Source organism: Ursus maritimus, unplaced genomic scaffold (genome assembly GCF_017311325.1).
Source record: "Ursus maritimus isolate PB19 unplaced genomic scaffold, ASM1731132v1 scaffold_6, whole genome shotgun sequence".
NCBI classification, from domain to species: domain Eukaryota; kingdom Metazoa; phylum Chordata; class Mammalia; order Carnivora; family Ursidae; genus Ursus; species Ursus maritimus.
The window spans coordinates 58519149-58535002 of record NW_024426774.1 but is presented as its reverse complement, the minus strand read 5'-3'; the positions used below and the strand labels follow the sequence as shown (position 1 = coordinate 58535002).

General features: G+C 37.2%; 1 protein-coding gene across 2 annotated transcripts in view; it reads left to right on the top strand.

Moving 5' to 3' along the window:
- Positions 1–341: 341 nt before the first annotated feature.
- Positions 342–15854, top strand: part of REL (REL proto-oncogene, NF-kB subunit) — a 33366-nt gene continuing 17853 nt past the window's right edge. For both annotated transcript variants that reach the window (XM_040623445.1, XM_008699902.2), the window contains exons 1-4: positions 342–712; positions 9805–9947; positions 10432–10580; positions 15338–15429. In XM_040623445.1, coding sequence (XP_040479379.1) covers positions 703–712; positions 9805–9947; positions 10432–10580; positions 15338–15429 — 394 coding nt within the window. In that variant the 5' untranslated portion in view covers positions 342–702. The remainder of the gene's footprint in view (positions 713–9804; positions 9948–10431; positions 10581–15337; positions 15430–15854) is intronic.

The window sequence follows — 15854 nt, the reverse complement described above, 5'->3', positions numbered from 1 at the left end:
TCGCCGCCCGGCCCGCCCCCAAGTGGTCCCAGGCGGCCGGCCCCCTGGACGTCACCGCACCCTCCCACTCGCTCCTGAACTTTAAAACACGCGCCTAAGAACAACCTGGAGGAGGGGGATTTCTCCGGAGTCGGCGGCTTTCGCACGCTCGGGACAGTCACCGCCCGGCTCCCAGCGTTCCCTGCGCTCCCGAAGATCCCGCCTCCCGCTGCCGCGACCCAGTCTCAAAGCCCCTGGGCGGCAGGGGCGGGGCGCGGGGCACGGACGGGGCGGGGGGCGGGGCGCGGGGCACGGACGGGGCGGGGCGCGGGGCGCGGGGCGCGGGGCACGGACTGGGCGGGGCGCGGGCCCCAGGGAAGGCGGTGGTGCGGGGCCTACGTCAGCAGCGGGAAATCCCCTTCCCGTTCAGCTGCTTGCCTTTAGCCGGGCAGGCGCGCTCGGTTTTCGCGGCGCTCCGCCCCCTGCCCCTGGCTCCCGCACCGTGGACGGCCGAAGCCGGGTGATCCGGAACGCGAGAATTAGGGGGTGGGAAGGTGTGAGCCGCAAACCCAGAGGAGGGCGGGAAGGAGGAGGAGGCCCCGGGGGTGGTCAGGGGCACTGGGGGTCCCGCCGGCAGAGTCCCTTCGCCGCCGGACCGACGCGGGCTGATTGTGGCGGCCTCGGGTCAGGACACTTGGAGCGGGCGGCGCGGTGAGCGGAGCCATGGCCTCGGGTGAGTGTCACCGGCGCGGGTCCGGACTGCGGAAAGGAGCTCGTCCCGGGATCTTGCAGCTCAGTGTGTCGGGGTCTCGGTTTCGGTTGTGCGCGGTCTGTCTTTAAAGTCGTCTCATCTGGCAAATTGTCAGACTTTAAAAAGTTACCTGGTTCAGGGTTTGCGTGCGAAATCAAAGTCACGCTCTGTAATTTGATGCCATTATAATAGCCGGAACCTTAGAAATTCCCAACGACTTGATTTTTAGGATTAGGGAAGTAACATGAATCTAAATGAGGACGGAGAGTTCTCGTATTTAAAGATTGATTTATATTCAAGTGGTGGTTTTATGTTTTAGAACAGGAATGAAGAATCATCAGACCTCAGGTGTGCCCTCCTTTTTTTTAGCTTAATTTCATCAAGTCCCAGGACGTGATCGCTGATGTGTTGACAGTTGTACAAAATGTGGTGCGGCTTTTTAAAAGTCACCAGTGGTACCTTAACAGGTCTTAAGTGGAAATGTTGCTTCAGCAAAGTGGATTATTTCTACTATAAAGCGGGTAGTTTCTAGTTTACGGAGAAGTCAGGTGTGCCCTCCTTTTTTTTAGCTTAATTTCATCAAGTCCCAGGACGTGATCGCTGATGTGTTGACAGTTGTACAAAATGTGGTGCGGCTTTTTAAAAGTCACCAGTGGTACCTTAACAGGTCTTAAGTGGAAATGTTGCTTCAGCAAAGTGGATTATTTCTACTATAAAGCGGGTAGTTTCTAGTTTACGGAGAAATCTTTTTTTTTTTTTTTTTTTGCTTTGTTGGAAGGAAGGGGGAAAGGAGTATTAGAATATCCGTGCTTTAAAATAGGGGTAGAAACGAAAACTTTACATCACTAACTTAACAATCTATTTTCAGTTAATAGGTGCGTAGACCTCTTGCTTTGGGGGGGGAAACGAGTTTACCAAGAAACAAGTTAGAGGGCAGGGGAGGGAGTCTCATATATATAGCCGTGGTTTAGATCTGCCTGTAATCTAAAGGGAAGTAAATCAATTAGACTGTGTTCGAGTTGGACCTTTACAGGATTCTGGCAAGGTTCATGGGGCCCTTTCCCGGCAGGCGGAGCAGCGTGAGCAGAGGCAGGGAGGCCTTATCGGATTAGTTAGCGCTATGCTAGGAGGTTGAAGGTTGGGGGGGACTTGTTTATGCTTGACCCGCGTCCTCACAAGACCCTGGTTCAGTGATCCTCAGAGGCTGATGTCTAGCTGAGAAGAGGAAGTAGAAAGCATTAAAGAATTTTTTTTAAGGGGTTGAGCAGAACAATGCCATAGCTACTGCTGTAGGCCGAAAAGGAAATTGGGGTGGTTCACATGACATTTGATTTCAGTTTGTCTGTGGTTTTTATGTGAGAATACAAGTGTAGTTTAAAATATTTCAACTTTCTCTTTACCCACTTCAGTGACCCCAAACTTTCAGATAATTTTCTGTATTTATAATTTAAAAGCACATCTAGATTAAAAGTGCAAAGATGATCTGAAATATTTGGCTAATTTATTGGTTGACAGAAAGATTTTGTATGAAAGTAGTAAAGAATGGTAAACATTAAAAGTAAAAAAATGTCAGACTGCTGGCAGTTTAACAAAACTTCATTAATATGTGGCATGAGTGTAATACTTCTAATTCTTTTAAAAGAGAGAAAAGAGCCATTTCCGTAGAGGGTAACGTAAGACCCACATCACTCAAAAATGTGATACAATTTAAATTTGTTTAATGGCACTATATTTTGTGCTGTTGTGAGGACTGATTCCTTAAATCGAAGGGGAAAAATTTTTAAAGGAATGGAAAGTTATAGGGTAATTATCTTTTTTTTTTTTAGCCTTTTCTGGAGTTGCATTAAAATGGGACTAATTAAAATATGACAAGTTATTTAAATTGTAGTTTAGTTGTTTGAAAACTGCCAAGGAAATTTTTAAAAAGGAGTCTGGGTGTATTTTTCTTAATCACTTATAAAGGCCTTAGAGAAAAAGATTCAGTGAATTATAAATTCTTACCCTGTTTCAAAACAGGATTGAACCGAAAGAGTAATAGGAAAAAAAATTTTTGCTTAATTAGTTATCACTGTCTAGTTTAGATTATTTGTAGTAAGGTAGGATTAAAACCTCAAAAAGTATTTTTATTGATTACCAGGCACTTAAGACCATTTCTTCTTTTCTCACCGGATGTCATATGTAAATTAGTATGTGTAGCTGGATTTGTTATCTGTAGATTGTAAAAGTAACAGATCATAATCTCATTAGCAAAATTATTTAAGTACCATGAGTAACTGGGAATTTTATATATATATACGTATATACACATATATATACATATATATATATATACATACATATATAATTCTAAATTTTGTTCAGGTAGATAACCAAATTAATTATTTAGGATTTCACAGATCCAGTTCTATTAAGCTGTCTTTATTGTTTTTTTTTTTTTTTTTGACACCTTGATTTCTGTCTTTTGACACAATTAGCGCAGGTATTGTTAAGAAAAATGTTCCCTGTCCCATGTAGGGTATGCATAGGTGGTCATTACTCTTGTATATTTATGATTCTGTTTTGTTTAATGTACATAAAATTAGCTATTTTATGTCTGAATTTAAAGCTTCTCATTATTCCTGTAGAAAGCGCAAAATATTCTTAATGCACACATAGCTCTGTTTACTAGTAAGTATGGTAAAATATGTTTTAAAATTTGATAATTGATTTTTATTCACAGTTTTCTTTAGTATAGATCTGTTGTGTCATATAGGAAGTACATGAAGAAATTGTTTTTGTAAACCACACTACTTCCAACTCTGTGGTGTGAATTTCAAGAGAACTGTTTAAGTATTTCTCTTGAGTAAGGGGAAAAAAATCAGTGTAGGTATGATGCAACTTAGTCATTAACGATAGAGCTGGAAGCTGGAATTGACAACTAAAGCAAATGACTTTTTCTTAAGTAAAAGACTACATACTATAAACATGAAGGCTGTTTCCGAAATCCCGTACGTGAAAATGTAGAGACAACAGCTATATAAAACAATTAAGGTGATATATGATAGGGGGAAGGGAATGAGTGAGTGAAATGGCTAGGGAGGAATCGTGATGAAACAATACTGGGAACATCTGGGGTGTGCGTAGTATCTTTCCCAAATACAATATAAGAGGCTCAGAATTTCCTTTTGTTCCATCCTTCTCTCATCTGTGTTCTCTGCATATGATTGGGTTTGTACGCACGTGACCCAAATACTTGCATGGGACATACTTACACTAAAAAAATTTTTCTTTAATTCATTTTTAAATAGGCATCCTGTAATTTTTATTTTAAAATCTGGCAGTCTTAATCAAGACAGATGAGTTGGTACTGCCATTTATTTTTAAGTTGATTAAATACCTGAGTAATCTGGGACAGATTTTAAATATTTCTCTACTTTTTCATCCTGGAAGTTAAAATTTTTTTCAAGATTCCCTCTCCTCCCACCGCAATGGAATCTCTAGCAGTTGTCAAACTCTTGCATCTTTTATTTACCTTATGGTGCGTACATCAGCCAAATACTCATCTGAAAACTCCCTTACTTGGATGCTTAAGACTTATTTGAGAGTCAGCCTCAGATATTGGAATAAATCTGGACTTCAGCCCATAATGAACCTGGTTTTATTCCAGTTCTACCACTCTGTGATACAAAAATGGGAGTAACTACTACGACATCTTGTTTTTCGGAACAACAGAGACAATTCATGCCATAAATGTTAGCTTTCTTATGTAGTGGAGCTGTTTGGAGACTCAAACCTCTAGGAAACAGGAGCTACTAGAGGTAGTTGGCACTCACTATTGTTTGAGTATCCTGACATTCTAGAATTCTGTGAAACCTTAAAAACCTGTAATAATAGACTAGAACAGATGCTAGATAATAAGTAGTCTTTCAAGAATATATGAGAATGTCCATTTACTTTTAAACAATTTGAAATGGTTTTCTGTATTTTTAAACTAGTGGAGACGAATTTGACAGTGATGTTTGGAGGCAATGTATCTTTTCTCCTTTGTCCACTTAAATGATAGTAAACATTCTGAAAAGGAAGTAAATCAAAAATTTCTTAGTAGATAGACCAGGTGTCCTTTTGCTAATTTGATTGCTATAAGTTATCCTTCATTTGATTTCTTTTGCAACTTCTGTGTTAGTCTTTTTCTATCATGTGGGAATAGGCTTAAGTTTTCATTGCCCCTTTGTTAATTGAATGCCATTCTATCGATGTGAGAAATGGTAACTCTAAATTTTGATCATAATTAGGAAGAAATGGAAAAAGTGTGTCTTAAGGTAAAGAATCTTATCACCATGATTCAGTTGGGTTCCTAGGTTTGAGGAATGATGAATAGATCTTATTTTCTCCAAAGTGAGTGAAAGAGTGAAAGTGATACATAGAAAAGTATATATTGTTAGCTCCATCTGCTCCTTTGGCTCTCAGGCAGTCTATTATCCAGAACTTTGCAAGGGAGATGCAGTCTGCAGTCAGTTATTCTCAGCTGTGGTGTTATTTGCTTGCATATTGTAAGAAATGTTGCTGATGATAATTACAATATTAATTTTGCAAACAATTTACCTTTTAAGTAGATCGGTGTGATTGAAGGCTATCCCTATCATAATGCTTTTTTCCCTTGCTTATATTTGGCTAAGCTTTTTAGGGTGGGAGAAAAGAAGAGTTAAAGTCGTTAGGATTTAAAAAAAAAAAAAAAGTCGTCAGATTTCCTCTGCCTAGTTTGTCTGTCACCCGGTGCATACTTGTACCTGAATTTTTGGATTGCTTCTCTGAATATGTGCATTGTTTCTGCTTCTTTATGTTTTAGGGCAATGGTTCTTAGTCAGGAGTGTGTTAGAATTGCTTGGAAGGCTTTTTCAGAGATATGTCGGGGCTTTAAAGATTTCTATTTCTATTCAGCAGATCACAGGTGGGATCAGGGCGTGTATGGTTTCTTGAAAAAGCTTCCAAAGTGATTCTAATATACACCCCCACCATGAACTATGTTCCAGGAATTTCATTGGATCTAAGTACTCACATTTCTATACCAAGATGCATTATCTTCTTAAACTAAATTGTATTTGCTCTAATCAATTACTGTGACTTACCCCCAGCTTTTTATGCTTTTTTTTTTTTAAATTTGATCCATTGGGATCCCAGCTATCATATTTGCTAATGTCATTCATAATTTCTTTTTCTTATAGCTTCATAATTTTGAATTTTATCATCTATAAAATGGGATAATAATTCCTGTTCTGTTTTTATGAAGATTAAAGTTGAGAAGATCAAATGAGAATATATATAAAAGTACTTTAAAACAGTGTTATAATTACTGTAATTAATTTTTTCCTGAACAATTAATGCTGGTTCCTGGTGCTAGCCATAAGGTTTTAATGAATGTGTTTATTTCTGACAATTGAGGGTCCATTTTTAACTTTTATTTCAATGTAATTTTTTAATCTTAAAAACTCAAATAACACTCTTTTTTTGCTTAAGTGCAAATAAAAACATAAATATATCTTGTAAAAATTTTAGCTGTATTTGAAATGTTATTCTGGTCTGTATTAGCATTTTACAATATTGTTTAAAATGTAGGGATAAACCCCAGCTTTGCATAGTATTGGTTAAAGAAAATTACATTAATCAACTTGCTTAGAACCACTTCGAAGAAATTTCAGTACTTTTCAAAACTGTAGTGATTTGAGATAATCTCAGTTAAGAGTACTTACTTATTTTCCCTACAATTTTCTGATTTACATTTTACCTTCTTCCACTCCATACAAGACTACAGTTCAGCACTCTATCTTCAGGAAGAATGGCACTTTAAAACACAGTGCCGAGGGAGGAAGTCACTGGTACATTGTACTGATTGTACGATATAAATGATCTATAGCTGGAAAGTATTTTTAAATCGTAAATACAGATAAATTAGACTATGAATAGGTATGAAGAGTAGAAAAGTAGAAGAAATAAAACAGTGAGTCTTCCTTAAATTATAGTTATTTGGAATAATTGTCATAAACAAAATACTATGATAATTTGGAGGAGGGAGAGATTATTTACAGCTGGGAGAATGTGAAATATTACAGTAAAATATCCCTTGGTTGATAACGAGACTTTTTACCAATAAAGAGCTTGTACAATAGGAAGAATAGATTTCAAAGGTTTTTTAAGTAGTTGATGTTATATGATCACTAATATTTGTCATTTTTATAACTTCCTATCTTTAAAAATTCTTTAATCTTTCAACGACTGCTTTTCTGTTCTCTTGTCTATAGACTTTTTTCACAAACACTTTCTAGTTTAAGGAAGCATTGTGTAACCAATGAAATATTTGAAAAATCACTATGAGCCTAGCACTGTTATTCACATTCTTCCCCCCAAAGTTAGCCACTTAACATTAATGATGTAATTCTCTGTCAACTTCCCACCAAGACACCTTTAAACAAGTAGTGGGCAGGGATTTATTTGACCTTTAGTTAAACCACATAAATGATTATCTCTTAAAAAATATCTCTTAAATAATATCTCTTAAAAAATACTGTTGAGTATGTCAAACTATTGAAAGGAAAATGCACTTTCTTTTAAATACTCCTGCAACGATATATAAGGATGTGAAATATTTGAAGCTGAAATGTGAATGAGTTATTCAAAATATACAAGGATATATAGGTATGTGACATTGAAATACTCATCTGCATGCCTTACATTTTTCAGTAAAATTAAAATAAGTATTTTGAACATGATTAAGTTAAAGTCAGTTTTCCCTGGCTCTAACAGTAACTTTACTCCGTAACCCAGAGTAGAAACTGGAGCTTCAATGATTCTTCATTTGCTCCTAACCCTAATGTTCAGTCACCAGGAACTGTCAATTTTATTGAAGTAATCCTTCACTCCTGTTATCACTACTAGTTGTCAGACGTGCCCACAGTAATGTCACAGCCTCTAAACCGATCATCATACTTTCTCCTTTCTTTTCAGTCTTGTCCACTGCCACCAGAATTCTTACTCTAAAATATCAGTCCAATCCTAAGATTCCCCTGCATAAAGCCATTCATTGATTCTTTGTCACTCTTGGAATAAAATCCAAATCCCTAATGTACTCTGTACTTTGTACAAATTTGTACATATTACAAATGTACTCCAGCTTTTGGTTCTAAGGGTAGAAGTGTACCCCACTTCCACTATGGCTTCATTGGACCTTTTTAAACTCTTCCTCTTCTGTGCTGCCACGCCTTTGGACATACTGTTCCCTTTCACCAGAAGGCCTTCCCCACTCCTCTCCCTACCTTTTTGCTTCATTTAACTCTTTTTCCTTTGACACAGGCATGCCTGACTCTTGCTCTTACTATCATTTTATGCACAATTTTGTTAGCATAAACAAAATTATGTTTTGTTGGACTCTTCTGTAGTCTAATAATTTGTGTTATTTGCCTCACTTTTCTATAAAATTCTTGAAGGTACCAGTTGTTATACCATCATGGTGTCACTATAGATCTTTGTTGTCAAGAAAGCATCTGCAACAATAGTAGACAACATTTATTGAGTATTTGTCATAAGCGTGATGCTTGGTAAGAACTGAACACACGCTACCTTGAATCCTCACAATACCCCCATGAGGTAGGTGCTATTATTATTATTCCCATTTTATAGATTAGGAGACTTAAAAAGAAACATTTCCAGGGTCCTTGCTATTAAGATATGGCTAAGTAGGACTCAAAAGTCCTCTTTCTCCCACTGTACCGATAAGACCCATTGTGTTACCCTTTCTAAAGATTTGCTAGCATTCTAACAGAGGATAAGTCGTTAGAGAAATGGATTATCTAATTGTGGGAATTTAGAAATCACTAAACTGATGGAAGGAAAATGGGGTTTTTTTGAATGGAAGACATCTTCATACCCCTGAAATAAAAACACAATGCCAAGTACCCTACATGTAGGCACACTTGAGTGTCTTCATTGAACTTTTCATTTCTACAGTATAGATAATAAGAAGGGATAAAGATGCATATGTTTTAGACAACTTTATTGACATATATATATTGCACATGCTTAAAGTTTGCAATTTGATAGATTTGACATATGAATACAACCTTAAAATCATCATCACAATCAAGATAATTAACATATTCATCATCCCCCAGTTTCTCCATCCATTCCACACCCCTATTCTTAGGCAATCAGTGATCTGCTTTTTTTTGATTATATATTAGTTTACATATTCTAGAGTTTTATATAAATGGAATCCTACAGGATTTGTTCCTTTGATCTGGCTTCTTTCAGTCAGCATAACTTTTTTTAAATTGGAGTATAGCTGACACATAATATTACATTAGTTTCAGATGTGTAACATAGGATTCATCCATGTTGTTTAAATCAGTTTGTTCTAAAGTTGCATATTTTGAATTACATTTGTTATAGAAAGTAAGTAATTTCTTTTCCTCTGTTGCGTCTTCAGTAAAGATTTAGATGGAACTAATTGAAAATCCTGTTGAACTTAAAATGAACACTTCTGGAACTTGTTTAGATGTTCTATGTACCAATCCTTTAAGATTCCAATGGAGATATTAAAAAATCTTAACATATCCTTCTGCAAGGGTTTAAACACATTTTCATTTTCAATTAGCAGTCTTTTAGTCCACTGTTAAGGGTCTAATGTAAAATCAAGCAGTTCAACTCACTTTTCTTGGAGTATGATATTGTACTTTTGAAGACTACCTTCTTGACCCTTCTGGGGGAATCTTGAGGGATATCCTTGTACTTGGTCTTATGTGAGAAGTGAATATCTCTGAAGTGGGGATCTCAGAACTTCACAGTGGCATTAGCTCTTGATATGAAATGATAAAGTGCTAACCAATAAATATGATTTGAGTGACTTGTGTTAACACTGTATAGGAGCTCAATATGAATGGGAGAAGAGGCACCTTTACCATCCAATCTTGGGTAATTACATTTCAATCTCATTATTTAATATTGGGAGGCAAATTTTTTTAGTCTGCTATTTTGAAAAAACAAAATGATCAGATCTGTTATTACTGTTATCCTAATCTCATCCTCCTCCTTCTCTAAATTTTCAGGTGGGTATAACCCATGTATAGAGATCATTGAACAGCCCAGGCAGAGGGGCATGCGTTTTAGATACAAATGTGAAGGGCGATCAGCAGGCAGCATTCCAGGGGAGCACAGCACAGACAACAACCGAACATACCCATCTATCCAGGTAATAGACCATTCTCCTGTGTGTATCTCTTAATTGCTCCTTATTTTACCTATAGCAATTACATGAAAGGCCCAGTTTCTTCACAGTGTGCTATCATTTCCATGGGGCTTAAATATATACTTTCAAGGGATATTTATGGGATGGCAGTAAAAATAAGAGCATGGCATTCAGTGGCCCAACATCCAAGTATTTTCTCTTGCTCCATGATAATATTTTCGTATAGCTTGTTTTAAAAGGAAAATAAGCAGAATCAGATGATATGACCAGTTGAAATTAGTGCAGAAAATAATATGCCAAGGAACTGAGAGATAAATTCTTCCCTTCCGGTATTTCCTGGAAAGTTCCATCCAAACTGTATTTGCCAGTCAGTTGGACTTTATTTATCTAGTGCTAACTATGTTATATAAACTGAACTCTCATTTAGTAGGTCAGTTCTGAATGAGATCAATTTATGGATCATATATTTAATTTCCCCCTTTTTCAGATTATGAACTATTATGGAAAGGGAAAAGTGAGAATTACATTAGTAACAAAGAACGACCCATATAAACCTCATCCTCATGATTTAGTAGGAAAAGACTGCAGAGACGGCTACTATGAAGCAGAATTTGGACAAGAACGCAGACCCTTGTTGTAAGTACACAGTCACAGAGATCTTTAGGAATAGGATAAGCAGAGGATGCTCTGTTTCCTGTACACGTACATCTGTTATTTCTTAGCAGGATAAAGTAATTTCTCATTCTACCTCTATTTACTGTAGTAAATACCACTTGTATTGGAACTACCCTTCTATTCTTTATGAGTAGACACAGCCCGTGATGGTAGCAGGAATACTTATTTATTGCTACTTAAGGTAAACATAAACTTATTTTACGCTGTGATTTTCTTAGTGTGAACAATCTCTGAAAGGTTTTCTTTCATATATTTTTACTTTGTCTTTTCATTACTAGTTAAAAATTACCAGATACGAGAAAATCAACTGGAAAACTAGAATTATTATTTAGAAAAGGACAGGTTAGGGGCGCCTGGGTGGCACAGCGGTTAAGCGTCTGCCTTTGGCTCAGGGCGTGATCCCGGTGTTCCGGGATCGAGCCCCACATCAGGCTCCTCCACTATGAGCCTGCTTCTTCCTCTCCCACTCCCCCTGCTTGTGTTCCCTCTCTCACTGGCTGTCTCTATCTCTGTCGAATAAATAAAATCTTTAAAAAAAAAAAGAAAAGGACAGGTTATAAAAGTAACATACAATGGTAGTTCTAAGATATAAGAAAAATGATGTAACACTTTGGTGTTGGTGAGGCTGCCAGAAGATGGGTCCATTCATCATGTTGGTGATAGTATAAATTAATAAAATCCTTCTGGTAGGCACTTTAACAACTACATAGGAAAAGCCTGAAAAATATGACTATCTCTTGAACCAGCAATTCTACTTCTAGAAATTTATCCTCAGGAAACAATTAAGCCTGTTCAGACATTTAGCTATAGTGATGTTCATTACAGCCCAGTTTGTAATGGCAAAAAGTTAGAAGCAATCAAAATAATAAACAAGGAGCGATCAGTTAGATAAACTGGTACATCCATGAGTGTACTCCTATGTAGCCTTAAAAATAACATTGCATATCTCTTTGTATAAAAAGATACTCACACTATGTTAGATAAATAGGTTTTAAAACAGAATGTGTGATAAAAAAAATCTTTAAAAAAAATATGTGTACATGTACTTGGTAGTATATACACTAAGGTATTAATAGTAGTTGTCTCTTGGTGGGTAAGACTGGGGTTTTATGTTTTTCTTTTAGCTTGTGTTTATTCTGTGATTCATTTTTTATAATGAACATGTATTGCCTTTGGAAAAAACTGAACCTAATTACAACAAGGAAAATGTTAGTAGCCTCCTTATATATTAATAGTAACTATCTAGAAAATATACTATCAAAATATTCCTCTTACAATAACAACACAAAACAAAAAATACCTAGTAATACACATATGGCAAGAAATATTTCCTATTTATATTATTTGACCTCCCAACACCATTTTACACAGTGGACCACTCCTTTCTTGGAACCTTCTTATTTCTTGATTTCTGTGAGAACAGACTCTTGTGTTTTATTTCCTACTTTCCTGGCTCTTCCTTCTCAGTCTTAGTTACAGACGGTTAAATTCTTAGTTATGTCCAATAATGCCCTCTATGGCTCTCCTGCTTCTCCGCTCAGTCCAGGATCCTGTTAAGGATCACACACTGTATTTACTTGTCATGTTTATTTGGTTGTCATGATTATTAAAGTCTCTAATTTAGAATAGTTTCTCAGCCTTTTTTGGTCTTTCATGACATTAACATTTTTGATGAGTCTAGGCTACTTGTTTTGAAGATTGTTGTTCAATGTGGATTAGTCTGAATGGATGCTTATTTATATTCATGTTACTATGAGTAACGTGAATAATATTTTCATGTTAACATGAAACATTTTGGATGAGAAATCTACAGAGATGGTGCTATGTTGTTCTCAAAATATGCCTTCAGGATACGTGGGATGTTAGTGTTTTCCATTGATGATATTAATTGGCATTCTATTGTAAAGAAAAACTTTACCTTTTTCCCCTTCCCCATTAAAAAAAAACCACTGTAGACCCATGGGTTCTCTAATATTCAGTGTACTGTAGTCCATTACTGGCATTGTTATTTTGATGTTCAGATTGACCCAGATTTGACCAATGCAAGCAGCCCCTTCAGCCTGCTTCCTGTGTCCTTTTGATATGTTTCCATCGTTCTTCGAGCACTTCTTTACTTTCTGATACAGCAAAGTGTTCGGGACTTACTTGTACTTTTCTTGCCCCAGCTCTGAAATCAGTTTTTTCTAAGGAGCCCTGGTTCCTTTCAGTGGAGAATTGTATTTAGTTTCATTGTCTTTTTGACATATTCTCTTAAATATATCAAAAGCACCTCAAATAGAATATGCCCCAAACCCTGACTTTACCATGGTCATACTTCTTTCTTCCCAATGGGTCTTCCAATGTGCCTTATCTCAGTGGTGGCTATAAAAGCCCCCAGATACGGGTATCATCCTTGACACCCCTCACACAGCCACACACATTGAATTCATTAACAGGTACCTCCTAAATAGTTCTTGAATCATGCACTTCTCCCAGTGATCTCCATCATCACCACACTACCTGTCGTCAAAATGTAGGCTGCCAGAATAGCCTCCTGACTGGTCTTCTTGCTTTGACTATTTTTGTACTTCTTCCCCCCAAATCTGTCCTTTCCTCTACTTTAGCCAACGTGTTCTTTTTTAAAAATTAATTTATTCGGAGTGATCTTTTCAAATACAAATCTGATTGTCACATTCCCATTTAAAACATTTTAATGGCTTTATGTGGCTGTTGGAATAAGGACAGTATTCCTTATTAGCCTACAAGGTCTGTACGGTCTGCTTGTATTTGTAGCCTTCTACCCTGTGCTCCCCTTGAACTCTATACTCCTGTCCCAGAGGCCTTCCTTTAGTTTCCTGTGCTCACAAGACTCTTCTGTAGGGGCCTTTGCTTGTTCTGTTCCTTCTGCCCGAAGTCTCTTTACTCTCCTCTTCCCCTAGTTCATTTCTGTTTGTGTTAAGTACCACTTTGTACAGTAAGCCTCTCTGTCCTTCCTGAATTGATCAACTCTCTCCCATCATAGGCTCCCATGACTTAGTGTATATCTCCTTAATAAAACTTGTCATGGTTTCAGTTTAGCATTTTTTGCATGTGATTATTTAATATTGATCTATCTTCTTCACTAGACTAGAGGTCAGCAAAGAGCTGACCAGTATCTCTGTAAAGAGCCAGATAGTTAAATATTTTCGGCTTTGCAGGCTGTATGGTCTCTGTTGCATCTGCTCAATTCTGTTGTAGCGTGAAAGTGCGCCTAGCCAGTATGTAAACAAATCAGCTTGTCTGTGTTCCAAAAAATCTTTATTTAGAAAAACAGGTGGTGGGCCCCATATGGTCCATGGGCCATAGTTTGCACACCCCTGCACTAGACTAAGCTCCACGAGGGGAGGGATTGTAATGCCCATTACTTTAGAGTTTTCGGTACAGAGTAGGAATCCCAAAATTTGTTGAATGACTGAATCAGTGAATGAATGAATAATTGATTCAAATAATCTTCATGATCCTTGGTTTCTTCATGTCAGAATTTCAAAAATCCCTACTACTTCTCATATTCTGTGAATAGCAGTCAAGTACGATTTTTCAGATGAAGCAAAATTAAATAGTGTACAAATATATTAAAATAAATAATTCTTTAAAATCTTTTGTCAAAGAAAAAGTGAGAACCAAGCTATGAATCTTTCAAAGAAGTGGAATACTTTTGAGGAAGAGGATTATGGGTTTCAGGGTTTTGAGAAAGGATTATGAATTCAAGATTTATTTTTTAATTATTGGAGGCAGAGGAAAGAAATGCCAGAGATACTTTAGGTGCTGACAAGATCACAGGTGCGGTGAAGGTGCGGGGCATAAACATAAGGCGCCATGAGCATGGGGAGGAGCAGACGAGGCAGGCGGCCTCCTGTTGCCGAGTGCCATGTGAAGTCTGAACAAATAGTAATGTTGTTATAACCAAGTTTTGCTTCCTTATTCACACCCACCCAACTTTAATGATGTCATGGTTTTTCCATGTGGGAACAAGTATGACTGGTGGTGGTAGGGGAGTTCCCCCCACCATCATCTGTGCTACAGATATGCAAATTAGTAATATTCGTAGCTATTGAGAAGTTTTCCATAAATGACATTTTGAAACTTTTGTTAAATATTATCGCTCATATTAAACATCTTTCTAACTTAAAAGAAAACATTTCAGTGCTTTCTTATGAATGATTATTATACTTCATGTAATATGCATAAAACATATTCTTTGCTACTAGTAGTGAATCAGGTCTCAAAAATCAAATGTCAGTGGAATGGATCAGGTATAAGAGGACTAGCAGGCACTGTAGTAAATTGGAGAGCCTTGCGTAAATGGGGCTGCAGGTGTTCCACTCCAACAAGGTATTCCTGTGCTAGGCTACTGTGGCCAGACCTTTAGAATGTTCAAGAGGAGAGAAATCCAGATGTTTATATGCAATTACTGGATTGTTAAACGTTAGTAGTGTGTGCACATTTTTTTTTTTAAATACAGGCGACAATTTTATGGGCTCAGCAAAAAATACCTGTGGGCATCCTTTTACAACTTTTTTGTTTGGGAGGTCAGTTTTAGCTTTTTCATATTACTTTCCTGTTAATCTTCATCTGTTTTGGTGTATTTGACATAGGCACAGGATGTACCCTTGATTTTTGCAGTATTTTTTGGTAAAACCTCATTTACATGTCCTTGTGTTTAACTGTAATACAGTTTGAAAGTTCTGTTTTCCTTCTAGCTTTCAAAATTTGGGCATTCGTTGTGTAAAGAAAAAAGAAGTAAAAGAAGCTATTATTTCAAGAATAAGGGCAGGAATCAACCCTTTCAATGGTAAGTATGTTTGATAGAATTATTTCTATTATTTGGATATTGCCCTATTTGTGCAAGTGAATTCTGCTTCTATCTTGAACCTGTGCTTTAAAAGCTGTCTTAAGTTTTGTGTTCACTTTCCTGCTTGCTGACGGATACCTGTATCTGAGGAATGAAGAAGATTTAAAATCTTTCATAGCGTTGGGGAAAAAATTCTCTGACAGACAAGGCTTCCTGGTATCCAAGGAGAGTGCCATTGTTTTCTATAAGAAAACCTTCTCACAAATGTTCTGATTTCTTTTTGAATGTGGCCTTCCAATTGCCACTCCAGCAGACAGTATACATTACCTTTTCTGAATGTTGAACTGGCACTGTGGTTATTTAAATCAAGGGCATACTCAGCAGTGGAATTTAGATTAATCCCAGTGTGGAAGAAGACGTATAGA